This window comes from Loxodonta africana, chromosome 27 (assembly GCF_030014295.1).
Source record: "Loxodonta africana isolate mLoxAfr1 chromosome 27, mLoxAfr1.hap2, whole genome shotgun sequence".
Taxonomy (NCBI): domain Eukaryota; kingdom Metazoa; phylum Chordata; class Mammalia; order Proboscidea; family Elephantidae; genus Loxodonta; species Loxodonta africana.
In genome coordinates, this window is record NC_087368.1 from 32,013,908 (window position 1) to 32,030,519 (window position 16,612).

At 43.0% G+C, this 16,612-nt stretch overlaps 1 protein-coding gene across 6 annotated transcripts in view; it reads left to right on the top strand.

Annotated features, from left to right (window-relative positions):
- The first annotated feature begins 1,769 nt into the window (after positions 1-1,769).
- Positions 1,770-16,612, top strand: part of CNOT10 (CCR4-NOT transcription complex subunit 10) — a 62,894-nt gene continuing 48,051 nt past the window's right edge. For 5 of the 6 annotated variants that reach the window (XM_010595531.3, XM_010595532.3, XM_010595533.3 and 2 more), the window contains exon 1: positions 1,770-1,950. In XM_010595531.3, coding sequence (XP_010593833.1) covers positions 1,929-1,950 — 22 coding nt within the window. In that variant the 5' untranslated portion in view covers positions 1,770-1,928. Of the gene's footprint in view, positions 1,951-11,924; positions 14,755-16,612 lie in introns of those variants that run through there. The other variant, XM_023554879.2, reaches the window with a different exon arrangement.

Here is a 16,612-nt window from a genome sequence, read left to right on the forward strand (position 1 = left end):
GTCTTAGTCTGGAAGCTCTGCTGGAACCTGTCCACCATGGGTAACCCTCCTGGTATTTGAAATACCAGTAACATAGCTTACAGGATCATAGCATCATGCAAGCCACCACAGTACAACAAACCAAAAAGATGATCGGTAAAATACAGGGTCAGTGAAAATGAGGGAAACCCTCAATGAGATGGACTGCCGCAACAGCTGCAACAATGGGCCCGAACACAGCAACAATCTATGAAGATGGCACAGGACCCGTCAACGTTTCGCTCTGTTGTATGTGGGGTCACCATGGGGCAGAGCTGACTCAGTAGCAACTAACAAGAACCCTCGATAGGGTGTGACGAGAGTAGCACATCACCTGTCTAGTCTAACTCCTAAAAACCCATAACCTCAGTCTAACCATGAGAAAAACAAGGGAGCCACCCAAAAAGGGATATTGTTCAAAACGCCTCATTCGTGCTCTTCAAAACTGTCAAGGACATGAAGGACAAGACAAGGAAAATCAGCCAAGAAAAGCCAAAGAGAGACGTGAAGAATAAATGCGATGTAGTTTCCTGGATGGGATCCTGCAACGGAAAAAGGACACGTGAGGGAAAACTGGTGAAACGTGAATAACGTGTAGAACTTAGTTAATAGTAACCTGCCAGTCAATGTTGGTTTCTCAGATGTGACAAACGTACCAAAGTCATTTAATAGCAGGAGTCCTGGTGGCCTAGTGGTTAAAGCGCTGGCTGGCTAAAAGGTCACCACCCACCAGCACTCCGCAGGGCAGTGACGACCTGGCAATCTGATTGTGTAAATGTTTACAGCCTTGGAAACCCTGCGGGGCAGTTCTACTCCGTCCTGTAGGGCCTTGCTGTCAGTCAGAATCCACTTCTCGGCAGTGGGTTTCTTTGTTTTTGTTGTTGTTATTTAACAGTAATTTAAGATGACAGGAACTCAATGTATTCTCTTTACAGCTTTTCTGTAAATCTCCTAAAGATTAACCCTATGGGGTAGTTTTACTTCGTCACATAGGGTCGCTATGAGTGGAAAATCAAAGTGGTATTTTGTTTCTAAACGGGGAATCACAACAGTGGCTCCTTTACAGGGTGGTTGTGAGAAATAAGTGAGATAAGGGGGAAAAAAAAAACCCCGCTGTGGTCAAGTCGATTCTGACTCATAGTGACTCTATACCAAAAAACCAAACCCAACCCAGTGTCATCGAGTAGATTCTGACTCATAGCGACCCTAGAGACCCGGAGTAAAACTGACCCCTAGAGTTCCCAAGGAGCGCCTGGTGCATTGGAGCCACCGACCCTCACGTTAGCAGCCGCAGCTCTTAACCACTGGGCCACCAGGGTTCCCAAATGAGATACAGTGCAGGTCGGGTGCAAGACTCAGTGCTTAGCACATAGACGCCTAACGTATAGTTACTGTGCTTTTAGGTAAACTGAGGGCCGAGCGCCGTGACACTGAGGTATTTCAATCAGGATAAGCCAAGTGGAGCCCCAGCAGGACGGCCCCCCCCACTCAGCACTCGCCCACTCGGCCGGGCCCCCCCAGGCGCCACTGACCACGTGTCAGGCCGGGCGCGCATGCGTGCGCTGCCGGGGGCGGGGCGCGGAGGGACGCCGGCGTGGGGCGGGGCCAAGGCCGCCGTCGGTTCCCACGCCTCCACGCGGCTGGCCCGCCCCCGGAAGTGGTGTGTCCCAGGCCGCCGCAGGGCGGAAGTTGAGTGCGGCCGGAGTCGCTGGTGATGTTGCTAGACGACGCGAACGCGAAGCAGCCTCGTCACTTCCTCAGCCCGCCGTCTGCTCACTCCGCAGGCCGGAACCCGGGGCCCGCAGGCGGCTGGGCGCGCAGTGGTCCTCGGAGGTCCAGGACAGCGGCCAGCCCCGCGGCGGGAGTCGGGCTACGTCACCTGCGGGAGGAACCCGAGCCGGAACGGGAAGATGGCTGCGGACAAGGTTGCGGGTGAGGTTCCCCGTCCCGCGGGGCGAGGCGGCGGGCGCGCGGGTCCCGGGCTGGGGCCTCGGGGGCGGGAACGGGGGACCATGCGCTTCCCTCCCTTGGCCGTCGCCAGCGCGAGGCTCTGGGGTCCCGGGCTGCTGGCTTTGACTGAAGTGCTGCATGAAGCCGCCCCGACCGTCTCTTTCCCTCTCTCCGGGTGTCCCTGGGCCTCCAAAGCTCCCGTTTGTTTTTACAGCGTCACAGACTTCTCCACCTCCCTAGGGAAAAGGCAGACCAGGGGAGATTCGCAGCGGAGCACACAGCTGCCTTCGTGCCCCGTCACTTCATGCTGGGGCTTAGCTGGGCTGTTTGAGCCGCATCAGGCTGCCCCTGGTCAGCGAAGTGCTATGAAATTAACTTTCTGCAATCTGTTTATTTCAATAGGTTTGAAATGACAAACTCACAGTGCGATCTCTCGCTGATACCTTGCGTTTAGGACCGAGAGATTCCTCAAAGTCCTAAGGATTTAACTAGTTAACCTCGATGATTTTCTTTACGGATTACAGTCCCCATTCCTGGAATCTTCCCCGTTAAGGAAAAGAAAATTCTTTCCTGCCTACCTCTGGGAGGATGTGGCTGATAACGGTTCCTGCAAGAATTTAATGTCCTCTGTGTGGCATCCAGGTTTTATGGGAAGGAACTTAAGTGGTAGGATTTAGAATTGGTCAACACTTAGACTTTTCTTTCTCCTGCTTAAATTTTGTTTATTTTGTTGTTGTTTTGGAAACATACACCAATTCAGTGGCTTCTACGTGTACAGTTTAGTGACACTGGTACATTCTTACAGGTGTGCAACCGTTCTCACCCTCCTTTTCTGAGTTGTTCCTCCCGCATTAACATAAACTCACCGCCCCCTCCCCCGAGGTTCCTATCTAATCTTTCAAGTTGCTCTTGTCACTTTGATCCCATGTAGATAGTTCTAGAGGAACAATGCTTAAAGCAGCCCTTTTTTTTTTTTTTTAACTAGTTAAGCTAAACTATTCTTTGGTTTTAAGATGACTTCAGGGGATATTTTTGGTTTAAAGTTTATCTCAGGGCAGTAGTTTCAGGGGTATATCATCCACCTTCCATGGCTCCAGAAAGTCTAGAGTCCATGAGAATTTGAAAATCTGTTATGCATTTTCCCCCGTTTGATCAGGATTCTTCTATGGAATCTTTGATCAAAATGTTCAGTAATGGTAGCTGGACACCATCCAGTTCTTCTGATCTCATGGCAAAGGAGGCAATTTTTCATAGAGGTAATTAGCTGCACATTCTATATTCTCCTCCTGTTCCTGACTCCTTCTTCCTCTCTTGCACCAGTGGATAGAGACCAATTGTTATGCGTTGGATGACTGCTTGTACTACACGAGGAACTAGGAGGTTGAACAGAAGCGCTAAACACGTTATTTGGCCAACTAACTGGAATGTCCCATGAGACCATGATCCTAAACCTCCAAACCAAGGAACCAAATCCCATAAAGTGTTTGGTCGTACATAAGCAGCCTCAGCAGCTACTCTTTTTTTTTTTTCCTTTGGTCATTGTTTTAAATATACCTATCACACAGCTTCGGCCATTTCAACTTTTTACAAGTGTACAACTTTTCGACAGCAATTACAGGTATCGGCTCTGCAGCCCTATCCTTAATCAGTGTGATTTTCCATCACTGTTAACACCCTTCCTCCCCTCCCTCATACCCCTGGTAGCCACTGATAAACTTTGGTCTCTGTGCATTTGCCTTTTCTTGTCTTTTTATGTAAGAGAGGTCGTACAATATTTGTCTTTTTGTGATTGGCTTATTTTGCTCAGCGTAATGTCTCCAAGCTCCATCCATACTGTAGCATGTATCAAGGCCTCGTTTCTCCTGGCTGAGTATTTCCCGTTGTGTGTATGAACCACGTTTCGTTTATCCATTCATCTGCTGATGGGCATTTAGGTTCTTTACACATTTTAGCTGTTGTGAATGGTGCTGCCATGAACATTGGTGTACAAGACACTTAGACTTTCTACGGTGACATTAATTTAAAAAGATGAAAAGTAAAATCTCAGTATGGTGTAGAGTTTCGTAAGTCCTGATCTTAATAACTGACAAATGAACTTTGATTCAAAACTAAAGGATACCGACCCTAATGCAGTTACAGACGGATGAGATCCTTAGGGCATCTCTACTGCTAAGAGGAAAAACAACAGAGGAGGACTTAGAAAGTGAGGGTAAGAGAGTGTTACATAGAATTTTAGATAGGCTGGTCAGGGAACGCTCTGGTGAGATGACATTTTCACAGAGACCTGAATGACGTGAAGGAGTGAGCCGTATGGAACAGGCAAGTCATGGATGGGGAGAGTGTCCAAGGTAGGAATCAAGCACAGCCTGTCCAAAGCTGGCCAAGGAGGCCAACATCTTCCTTCTTCATTCGGGGCAGTGGCTCTGTTCCCCAAGTTTACCATTTCTGTTTGCCCATACCATTGCACCTGCCTGGAATGACCTTCTTAAGCCTAAGTCCCATCCAGTTTTCAAGTTCTTCCTCAGTAAGCTTTCTCCTTTCCTCTACTTCTGGTTCGTTCATTATTCACAAATAATGAGTGTTGGGCACTGCCGTGTTGTTACCAGGTGCTGTCTATTTGGTTTCAACTCAACAGAACGCTGCCCGGTCCTGCACCATCCTCGCAATCGTTGCTGTTTGAGCCTGTTGTTGCAGTCACTCTGTCAGACCATTTTGTTGAGGGTCCTCGGTTTTTTGCTGACCCTCTAATATACCAACCATGGGGTCCTTCTCCAGGGGGTGGTTCCTCCTGATAACATGTCCAAAGTACGGGAGACAAAGTCTTGTCATTCTCGCTCTAAAGGAGCATTCAGACCGTACTTCTTCCAGGACATATTTGTTCTTCTAGTATATTCAGTATTCTTTGCCAACACCATAATTCAAAGGTATCAATTCTTTTTCGGTCTTCCTTATCCGTTGTCCAGCTTTCACATGCATATGAGGCAATTGAAAATACCATGCATGGTTTGGGTCAGGTGCATCTTAGTCCTTTAAGTGAAATACTAGCTTTTTAACACTTTAAAGAGGCCCCTTGCAGCAGATTTTCCCAGTGCAGTGCATCCTTTGATTTCTTGACTGCTGCTTCCGTGGGCATTGATTGTGGATCCAAATAAAAAGAAATTGTTGACAACTTCAATATTTTTTCCATTTATCATGTTGCTTATTAGTCCAGTTTAAGGATTTTTGTTTTCTTTATGTTACAGTGTAATCTATGCTGAAAGCTGTAGTCTTTGGTCTTCATCAGTAAGTGCTTCAAATCCTCTGTACTTGAAGCAAGCGAGGTTGTGTCATCAGCATATTGAAGGTTGCTAATGAGTCTTGGCCAATCCTGATGCCACGTTTTTCTTCATACAGTCCAGCTTCTCAGATTACTCGCTCAGCATACAGCGTAGAACACGCTGACAGACAAGTGAGGGGCGCTGCTGTGGATATTAGGAGAATTGATACAGTACATTGCCTGCCTTAGTGGCCCTGCTGTTCAGTCCGTTAGAGCAGACAGGCCTAACAAGTTGCAGACTAACACAGTCGCACTTGGTAAGAGGAATGCAGCACGGATAGCATACGTAGAGTGGAAGCGTAAGGCCCGCAGAGGTGCGCCTGCTGTTTCTATGGTTGGCTCACGGTTATAGGCCGTGTTACGGAAACGCTTTTCCTACTGAGATAGTAAGGTTGGGTTCGTATGAAGTGATGAGTGTTGATGTGGCTCCTTTGGGGTCCCCCCGCCCCAGCTGCTGTGGCTCTGGCCTTAGCTCTGAATAGGTTCATTTCACCTTAGGTGGCCTTCTCACTTCCCTGTCTTCATTGTTTGTCCCTTCTGGTGCAGCCCATCCTCCTCACTGCAGCCCTCTCATTTTATTTCTAAAACACATTGGATCATGCCATTCCCTTGCTTAGGAGGTTTCTAAGGCTGTATGGTCAACTGGGCATCAAGCCTTCATTCCTTAATGTGGTCTGTGAGGCTCTTCTCAGCGTGTTTCCAGCTTATGTTTACGTATCGAGACCAGAAATGACCCTTCAGTGCCCTGTGCTGCTGTAATGGCCTTCTTGCTCTTCTCCGCGTGGTGAGCGCTTCTCATTCAAAGTCTTTTTTACATGCTCCTCCCTCCCTGAGCTCCTGAGGTCCAGAGCCTTGTCCTACAGGGTCTTGTGTGCTTTTCCTCATTAGGTGAGAAAAGGGGACCATTGAGAAGATGTAAGTAGGTAAGTTACCTGATCACCCTGGCGGTGGTAGAAGGTGGGTTTAGGTGAAACAAGACTGGAAGCCCAGAGACCAGCCAAGAGCTTGTTGCAGGATTAATTTATGCAGTAAATATATGTCCGTGGTCTGCTCTGCCAGACAGTGCTTTAGACACTGGACAGGGAACAAGATGACAAAGTCTCTGTCCTCATGGAGTCTGTAATGTAGCATGAAAGACAGGTAGAGATGCAAACAGAATAAAAAATATGATTTCAGTTGTGATGAGTACTAAGAATGACGAGTAAGAGGATAACCAAGAGAAGGGCCCTGTTTTAGATAAGTTGGTCAGAGAAGACCTCTCTTAGAGGTGACATTTGTACCCACCCACTGCTGTGGAGTCAGTTCCGGCTCATAGCAACCCTACTGGGCAGAATAGTACTGCCCCACAGGGTTTCCAAGGCGGTAAATCTCTATGGAAGTAACTGCTACGTCTTTCTCCCACGGATCTTTCTCCCGCGGAGCCGCTAGGGGTTTTGAACTGCAGCCCCTTCAGTTAGCAGTCAATTGCTTTATCTACTGTGGTGAAGAATTAGGAGCATGGGCTTTGAAGTCAGACAGCTTGGGTTCATCCTAACTCTAACCTGTTGCAGTTGAGTCGATTTTGATTTGTAACAACTCTGTAGGACAGAGTAGAACTGTCCCAGAGGGTTTCCAAGGCTGTAAATCTTTAGGGAAGGAGACTGCCACATCTTTCTCCAGTAGAGCAGCTGGTGGGTTCCAACCACTGACCTTTGGTTAGCAGCCGAGTGCTTAACCACTGCACCACCAGGGCTCATCTTAGCTCCAGTGGTGCAGTGGTTAAGAGTTTATCTTTTCAAATTTCTTCCTAATAGTTTTTTTATTTGTTATGAAAATGTACACACCAAACCATTCGCCAATACAGCAACTTCTGATAGCTTTTTAATTTATTTACCTCACAAAGTTGTAGCTGCTGAGGAGCAGCTGAGGTAGGGTGTATGTCTCAGCCCAGGTACTTCATGGCTTTACCTTGAGCTGCGAAGAGACACAGCAGATTACACGTGTGGGGCTTTTCTGGAAGGGTGGCGAGGAGAAACTACTTCAGGATAGTCCATAGCAGAGGGAAAGGAGGGGTGATTTGTCTGCCCAGCTTCTTTGCATTTCCTGTTTCCAGTTGGTCAAGGCTCACCCCATGGGGAGCTGCTTTACTGTGCTGCTGAGGTGCAAGGCTTCTCAGTGACTGATAAGCCAGCCAATCCAACACCCTGAGTTGTAGTATTTCACCCAAATCCTAAAGGGAGAAGTGTCCCAGTCTGGGGCGGGGCACCAACCAAAGACAAAGGTTGCAAGGGGCAGTGAAAAGTTTACAAAGTTTGTGACCTTATATGAAACCAGTGCCATTTTTTGACTAAGAAAGTACCAGCAGTGTTTTAGGGTGATTTATTTGACTTTACTTTTAGAGTTATGTGAAAGGAGGAAGAGGCTGGAGTTAAGACAGTAAAAATCTAGGCTTGAAATTATCTGAGGATTTAGACCGTGGAGATGATGGTGGTAGGTTTAATAGGAAAAGATTGATGGCATTATAAAAGAAGGAAAGGCGGGGGCATGTGACTAATGTGAAATCGAGTGAGGAGTACTTAAAGTTGGCTTTGAAATTTTGGCCAGAATGTCCAGAAAAATGGTAGGAAGAACAAACAAATGGGAAGATTTTGAGCCAAGGCTATTTTTATTTTATTTAAAGTACCCATTACTATTAAACATATAAGGTGAAAAGTACAAGTCCTTGATTGCCCCTTCCCAGTCCCCCTCTCCAGGTAGCCAGTACTGAGCTCGTGTGCCCTTCGCGCTTTGTCTCTGGCTACCCAAACGCACATCGACTTAACAATATATATACACAGGTGAGGAAACATGCTAAGCAATACTGTCTTGCCATTTGCTTTTTTTGGTTAATATGTAGTATTGTGGACATATTCCCAGGTCAGTAATCTAGATATTGATTTGTTTTTTGTTTGTCCTAATCACTTATTCTTTAGAGCAGTTTCAGGTTTACGGAAAAATTGAGCAGAGAGTATGGAGAACTCCCATATGCCCTCTTTCCCTGTGCACACAGCTTCTCTTATTATTAACAGCTTTCGTTAGTGTGATACATTAGTTAGACTTGGTGAACCAATATTGATACGTTATTATTAATTAAGGTCAATAGTTTGCATCAGGGTTCACGCTTTGTGTTGTATAATTCTATGGTTGACAAAACATCTGCCATTTCACCATTTTTTGCATGCGCAGTTCGTTGATGTTAATTCTGTTCTATCAGCGCTGTCCGTTTCCAGTATTTTCCATCACCCTTAACAGAAACTCAGCACCCCTAAACGTGACTCCTCTTCCCCCCTCCCTCTGACCCCCGGAAACCACCAAGGGTTTGCTTAGGAGGCATTGAGTTTATGTTAAATGATGGTAAAATACTTTGAAAAAGGGTAATGATAATGGTTGCACAACATGAAGGGTATAATCAGTGTTACTGAAATTGACGTGTACACATACAGATTGTCGAACTGGTGAATGTTTTGTGGCATGTATTTTTACTACCATGAACAAAGGGATGAATTTATGTATTTCCAGGTAGACTACTACATAAGGGGTGTTGTGGCAATCAGGGCGTCACATGTAGAGGCATATATGTCCGTCTGCCATTGACTATCATGATAATTTAATCACCTGGTCAAGCTGTTGACAGATTTTTTTTCCCCACCTTAACAAAATATTCCTGACTTATGTTTTGTCTGCTATACCCCAGCACTAGAATTAGCCATTTTTCCAAGGAGCCCTAGTAGTTGAGTATAATTTTAATAGCTGGAAGAATTGAATGGTCCTACTAGATATTTAATTCTGTGGTTTTTCTCCTATATTTTCTCTCAAATTCAAATTTTTCAGATCTGGAGAAGTACATTTATGCCAAACAAATGCAAAATTCAGGCAAGTGAAGGCTTTGTAGGCAGGGTTTGTAGGTAAGGACTTGAACACCCACCTAGGATTCTGGGCTGTGAGAGCCTACACCAATTGAAGGACATTGATTCGGTAACTATAAAGTTGTTCGTATTTGGTATTTTTTAAAAACTTTTTTATTAGAAAAGGTTTTAAACAGCCAATAAATTAAAAGTAAGATGAACGTCCATATACCCACCAACTAGTTCAACAGTTGTCACATTTTGCCATACGTGTTTCCTCTATCTTTGGCCACAACTTTTAATGTTGAATCACTAGGAAATAAGTTATTGGCAACTTGGCACTTCATTTCTAAATGCATCAACACGCATTTCCTAGAAGTAAGGACATTCACCCACATAACCACAATGGTTAAGAGCTTGGCTATTACCAAAAGGTCAGCAGTTGAAATCCACCAGCCACTCCTTGGAAACCCTGTGGGGCAGTTCTACTCTGTCCTGTAGGGTCACGATGAGTCGGAATCAACTCAGTGGCAATGAGTTTGGTTTGGTTTTAATGACTAATGATGTTGAACATCTTTTTGTGTGCTTGTGGGCCATTCCTATATCTTCTTTGGTGACATATCCAAGTCCTTTGCCCATTTTCTAATTGGGATGTCTTTTTGTTCACTCTCTTTTCTTTTTGCTCCTCAGACTTGATAGTAATTGTCCTATATTTGTGTTCACTGGTTCTTTTTTCTGCCAGATCAAATCTGCTGTTGAACCCCTACAGTGGATTTTTCATTCCAGTTATTCTTTTCAGCTCTGGTATTTTTCATTCTTTTTTTAAAATAATGTCTGTCTTTTTCTTGATAGTCTCTATTCTCGTTTTATTCATATATCATTTTCCTGATTTCCTTTTTTTTTTTTTTTTAACCTTTTGAGTATGTTTAATACTGTTGTTTTAAAGTCCGTCATCTGGGCTTTCCCACAGACAGTTTTTTTTTTTTTTAATAATTTTTATTGAGCTTTAAGTGAACGTTTACAAATCAAGTCAGTCTGTCATATATAAGCTTATATACACCTTATTCCGTACTCGCACTTACTCTCCCCCTAATGAGTCAGCCCTTCCAGTCTCTCCTTTCGTGACAATTTTGCCAGTTTCTAACCCTCTTTACCCTCCTATCTCCCCTCTAAACAGGAGATGCCAACACAGTCTCAAGCGTCCACCTGATACAAGTAGCTCACTCTTCATCAGCATCTCTCTTCTACCCATTGTCCAGTCCCTTCCATGTCTGATGAGTTGTCTTCGGGAATGGTTCCTGTCCTGGGCCGACAGAAGGTTTGGGGACCGTGACCGCCGGAATTCCTCTAGTCTCAGTCAGACCATTAAGTCTGGTCTTTTTATGAGAAGTTTGGGTCTGCATCCCACTGATCTCCTGCTCCCTCAGGGGTTCTCTGTTGTGCTCCCTGTCAGGGCAGTCATCAGTTGTGGCCGGGTACCATCTAGTTCTTCTGGTCTCAGAATGATGTAAGTCTCTGGTTCCTGTGGCCCTTTCTGTCTCTTGGGCTCATAGTTATTGTGTGACCTTGGTGTTCTTCATTTTCCTTTGATCCAGGTGGGTTGAGACCAATTGATGCATCTTAGATGGCCGCTTGTTAGCATTTAAGACCCCAGGCACCACATTTCAAAGTGGGATGCAGAATGTTTTCATAATAGAATAATTTTGCCAATTGACTTAGAAGTCCCCTTAAGCCATAGTCCCCAAACATCCACCCTTGCTCCGCTGACCTTTGAAGCATTCAGTTTATCCTGGAAACTTCTTTGCTTTTGGTCCAGTCCAGTTGAGCTGACCTTCTGTGTATTGAGTATTGTCCTTCCCTTTCACCTAACGTAGTTCTTATCTACTAACTAATCAGTAAATAACCCTCTTCCACCCTCCCTCCCTCCCCACCTCGTAACCACAAAAGTATGTGTTCTTCTCAATTTATACTATTTCTCAAGATCTTATAATAGTGGTCTTATACAATATTTGTCCTCTTGCCTCTGACTAATTTCGCTCAGCATAATGCCTTCTAGGTTCCTCCATGTTATGAAATGTTTCACAGATTCGTCACTGTTCTTTATCGATGCGTAGTATTCCATTGTGTGAATATACCACAATTTATTTACCCATTCATCCGTTGATGGACACCTTGGTTGCTTCCAGCTTTTTGCTGTTGTAAACAGAGCTGCAATAAACATGGGTGTGCATATATCTGTTCATGTGAAGGCTCTTATTTCTCTAGGATATATTCCGAGGAGTGGGATTTCTGGGTTGTATGGTAGTTCTATTTCTAACTGTTTAAGATAATGCCAGATAGATTTCCAAAGTGGTTGTACCCTTTTACATTCCCACCAGCAGTGTATAAGAGTTCCAAGCTCTCCGCAGCCTCTCCAACATTTATTATTTTGTGTTTTTTGGATTAATGCCAGCCTTGTTGGAGTGAGATGGAATCTCATCGTAGTTTTAGTTTGCATTTCTCTAATGGCTAATGATCGAGAGCATTTTCTCATGTATCTGTTAGCTGCCTGAATATCTTCTTTAGTTAAGTGGGTGTTCATATCCTTTGCCCACTTCTTGATTGGGTTGTTTGTCTTTTTGTGGTTGAGTTTTAACAGAATCATATAGATTTTAGAGATCAGGCACTGGTCGGAGATGTCATAGCTGAAAATTCTTTCCCAGTCTGTAGGTGGTCTTTTTACTCTTTTGGTGAAGTCTTTAGATGAGCATAGGTGTTTGATTTTTAGGAGCTCCCAGTTATCTGGTTTCTCTTTGTCATTTTTGGTAATGTTTTGTTTTCTGTTTATGCCTTGTATTAGGGCTCCTAACATTGTCCCTATTTTTTCTTCCATGATCTTTATCGTTTTAGTCTTTATGTTTAGGTCTTTGATCCACTTGGAGTTAGTTTTTGCGCGTGGTGTGAGATATGGGTCCTGTTTCATTTTTTTTGCAAATGGATATCCAGTTATGCCAGCACCATTTGTTAAAAAGACTATCTTTTCCCCAATTAACTGACACTGGGCCTTTGTCAAATACCAGCTGCTCATACATGGATGGATTTTTATCTGGGTTCTCCATTCTGTTCCGTTGGTCTGCGTGTCTGTTGTTGTACCAGTACCAGGCTGTTTTGACTACTGTGGCTGTATAATAGGTTCTGAAATCAGGTAGAGTGAGGCCTCCCACTTTCTTCTTTTTCAGTAATGCTTTGCTTATCCGAGGCTTCTTTCCATGGACAGTTTTTGTTACTTTATTCTTCTGAACAAGTCATCCTTTCCTGTTTTGTTGAATGCCTTGTGATTTTCTGTTGAAACCAGGTCATCTGACTGTTATAATATGGTAATTCTGGAAATCAGATTCTTCCCCTTCCCTGGGGCTGTTGGGGGTTTTATTGTTTGTTTTAAATCATTAGAACTGTAGTAATCCATTTATTTAGAGACTTCCCCTAACTGTTTTTGCAAAGACTGCGTTTCTCTACATATGTAGACCCTGAAGTCTGTGTTCCTTAACTGTGTTCAGCTAGTTTTTTGACAGATTTCCTTGAGTGCCCGGGGTGGGGGTAGTGGAGTAATGTCTGTTTGTCTTTGCAAATTGGTTCTGTGCTAGGGCCCTCCTTCAGCACTTCGCCAGGTTTGTGTTAAGCCTATAGGACAGCCCAGCGTGAAAGTGTATGGTTTTCGAAGGTAATTTCTGAGCATGTGCCTTGCTAATTCCTCCATATACAAGGTGCTTTTGAAAGTCTTCTTTTCCAAAAGTAATCTTTCTTGGCTTTTCTTTCCAGTCTTTAGGTGCCTATTGTGTGCCTTAATTGCATTCTTTAGCTACAGGCAGCTACAGCTTTTCAGAGTTCCCTACTGCCCCTCAGCCCAGAGGTGTCAAACCAAGATGAGCACCTTGCTTTAGTCCTTCAGGCAGTCCTCGGACAGGTTAGATCAGATACAACAAAGTCTGCTCTGCCGTATCTAAAGGCAGAGACCAGGCTCTCTTTCTGGGAATGTGGCCCATTGTGGCTTTAAGGTGGCCGTGCCAAACTAGGGAGGGGATTGAGTGCAGGTGACTAGAAAATGAAAGTTTACCTGCCATTAAGATGTTACATTTTGCTGATGCCACTATCTTGCTTATGTTTGATATTTTATGTATGTTTAATGTTTAAGAATTTGGAGCAGTGTATTAATCTTGTTATTGTGATTAAAAATGTATAATTGAGTGAGTAATTGATTATAGTTGTGAATTTAAGTCAAGTCCTTACTATATTTGTATTATTGCATGGAACATCAAAGAGTACCTAAGAGTTACTGTATTTATCCATCTCATTTCTTAGATTTATAAATTAATGTATTTAAGTTCTCAGAAAATGTTTTAAGTCAAGCAATTGTACCTAAAATTGAACATATTAAAGATTTTAAAGTAGGGAAAATTTTGTTTGAAAGAGCTTAACTCTGTAAATGAGATCAAATATTCATTACAGCCGCTTAAAATCGATGCAGGTTTCCTAGACCTTTAAATAGGGTAATAAGATGTCTAAGTTGAATGTAAAAGCTTGAGGAAAATCTAGGCTTTATTAATTTATAACTTCAACAAATCTAATATTAATGTTTAAACCTAGAGTCAATCTCAGTCTTTTTTATGCATAAAAACTGCTCTCAGATATGAAAATAAAAATACTCACTGGCAGTGGGAGTGTGTATGCTTTGCTGGTTATCCCCAGAGCATGCTGATATTCTTGATTTGGATTTCACTTCCTTTCTTTCTGAAGCACTAGGCAAGGTGTCCACCTCTGTAGCATTGCTGGTTATGAATGGCGTATCCTTTGGGCCCTGCAATGTCTGATCTCCATTTTTGCAGCTCCTCACGTCCAGCCTACAGTGAAAAGGAAACGTGGCTTGTGCAGTACTTCTTGCTTTCTGGAAGGTAGCTGCACTGGTCCCTTGTTACTTCTCTGAGTTATGTAGAGGTCAGGTATCTGTGTGTGGAGTTTTCATACCTCAGGTATACTTGTTGTTTAGGTGCTAGAAGGAACACATGTGAGGTATGTGAGCCTCAGCTATATGGTGACTTTGGTGAGCCTGGATTACTTTTCTTTGAAATGGCATCCTTGTTAAAACTTTTCTTCACAAAGGCATGTCAGTATTTTGCAAACATTGCAGATTTCTGTCAATCTTAATGCATTCCTTTTTTCTTTGAAAAATTATCTTTTCTTGAACATCACTGGAGCTACGTATTGACAAGTGTAGGTTGCGCGGAAGCTCATGCTCCAATCAGATTTGAATTGTTAGTGTTCTGTATTGGAATGCGTCTCTGCTTTCAGTTAACTGGCTTTCAGTTTTGAAAAAGCAGCGTGTTCCTTTTCCACTTAGTTCATACCTAAAGGCATTCGTTTGGTTAGAAATGAAGCCTGTCGGCTTGAAGACTGTCAAGATTTGTGAGGCAAAGAGCTCGGGTTGCCTAGGTCAGCCATGTTCGTTAGGTCAGAGTAAAAGGAAAGTCAAGCCTTTGAAAGACCCATCATCGTATTCTCTTTCAATTGGCAATGGGGACTACTTCTGGACAAATAAAGAAATGTTGTGGAATTATGTGCAGGCTCTAACTGGTAAGAAATTAGCAGTTACAAATAATGATTTAAAAAAAATTTAAAAAACAATTATAGGAGAAATATGTATTTATCATAGAACGTTTGAAAAGTGCAAAAAGATAAAAAGAAAATGAGCATTCTCACTATAGTGTATTTTTAAAAAAACAGTAAATTTTCATGCTAAAGTGAAAGAATTTAGGTAAAATAACAGTTGGTTAACATGTAAAAGGTTATTTATTGAGCTCAGTTCTTTGAAACAGGTGTAGATACAAGAATCACAGATTTTCTTGTCAGGCTTAAAGTCCAGCTTATTTATTTAAAACCTGGCTTCTTTCCTTTCCTGGAGAATTTGAGGAGACTTGCAGTCCCTAGGGGATGACGACAGCAGTGGCCACATGCACCACTCTGCTTTTCACGGAGAATAGAAGCTTAAACTCCTTGACTCCTTGGTGAATTGTTGAGTGCATCCTTGTGCCCTATAGTTAATGGTCAGTCTCTGACAGTTAGGCCCAGAAGACCTGTTAAAGAATGTCATCTGGTCTAGAAGGGGCATATTTTGGAACAAGCTATAAAGATAACTTGATGGCAAGCTAAGAATTTTTGGCATTTGGTTTAAATATACACCATAAAAACCAAACCCATTGCCATCGAGTCGATTCCGACTCGTAGGACAGAGTAGACCTACGCCATAGGATTTCCAAGGAGCGGCTGGTGGACTCGAACTGCCGACCTTTTGGTTAGCAGCCGAGCCCTTAACTACTATGCCACGAAGGCTCCATACTTATAAACCAAAAAAACCAAACCTGTTGCCATCAAGTCGATTCCAACTCATAGCGACTCTATAGGGCAGAGTAGAACTGTCCCATAGGGTTTCCAAGGAGCACCTGGTAGATTGGAACTGCTGACCTTTTGGTTAGCAGCCGAATTCTTAACCACTATGCCAGCAGGGTTTCCATACTTACTTATAGGGGAAAGATAATTTTTTAAGAACTTGCGTTTCCTAAACTCTTAAATGGAAAGAGAAACATGTAAAAAGTATTTATATTCATTGTTAAAATTTTATCATCAATATAATGTGATAAGTTGAGGGTTGAGCTTCAACCTAACCCCCTCCTGTGCTTTCTGGGGTCCTGTAATCCTGCGTCCCACTTCAACACATTATTAAAGTAATTGATCATTACTGTTACTAAGTACCTGATTGTTTGCAAATGTGAAAGAGGGGTCAGAGCAAAAATCCTGGAAAGTGGGATAGAAGTGCAGTCAGACTGTTGACAGTTATTCGGGGTAGAGATTGTAGAGCCGCTTTGTACTTTATATGTATTTATTAGTTTTGTAATAAAAAGTGAACATGTAAATAAGAAATCCAAATATCATGAGACTTCGAAGTTGTTCTTTAAGTCACAAATGATGACATTACTCTTATATATTGTGTCTTTGGTGAAAGTTTACATAGGAAATTAAGTTCTCATTTAACAAATTTTGTACATATTGTCTAGTGACATTGGTCACATTCTTCACAATATTTCTGCGTTCTTATTATTTCTATTTTAGTTGTTCTGTTTCCGTTAATCCAGTTTTCCTGTCCCCCCTAGCCTTCTCATCTTTTGTCTAGGGTAAATGTTAAGCCTTTGATTTCACCTGGATAATTATTTTGGGGAGCACAGTCCTCACAGGTGATATTATTTATTTTATGGGACAGTCTATCATTTGGCTGAAAGGTGACCTCTGGGAGTGGTTTGAGTTCCAAGTTTAAAGAGCATCCCAGGGCGATAGTCTCTGATGACTTTACTCTTACATGTCGGAATCACATTTTTGCAGTGGTCACTGTCACTGGTCTTTTAGTTAATGCATGAAATATCTACTGGTGAGTAGAATT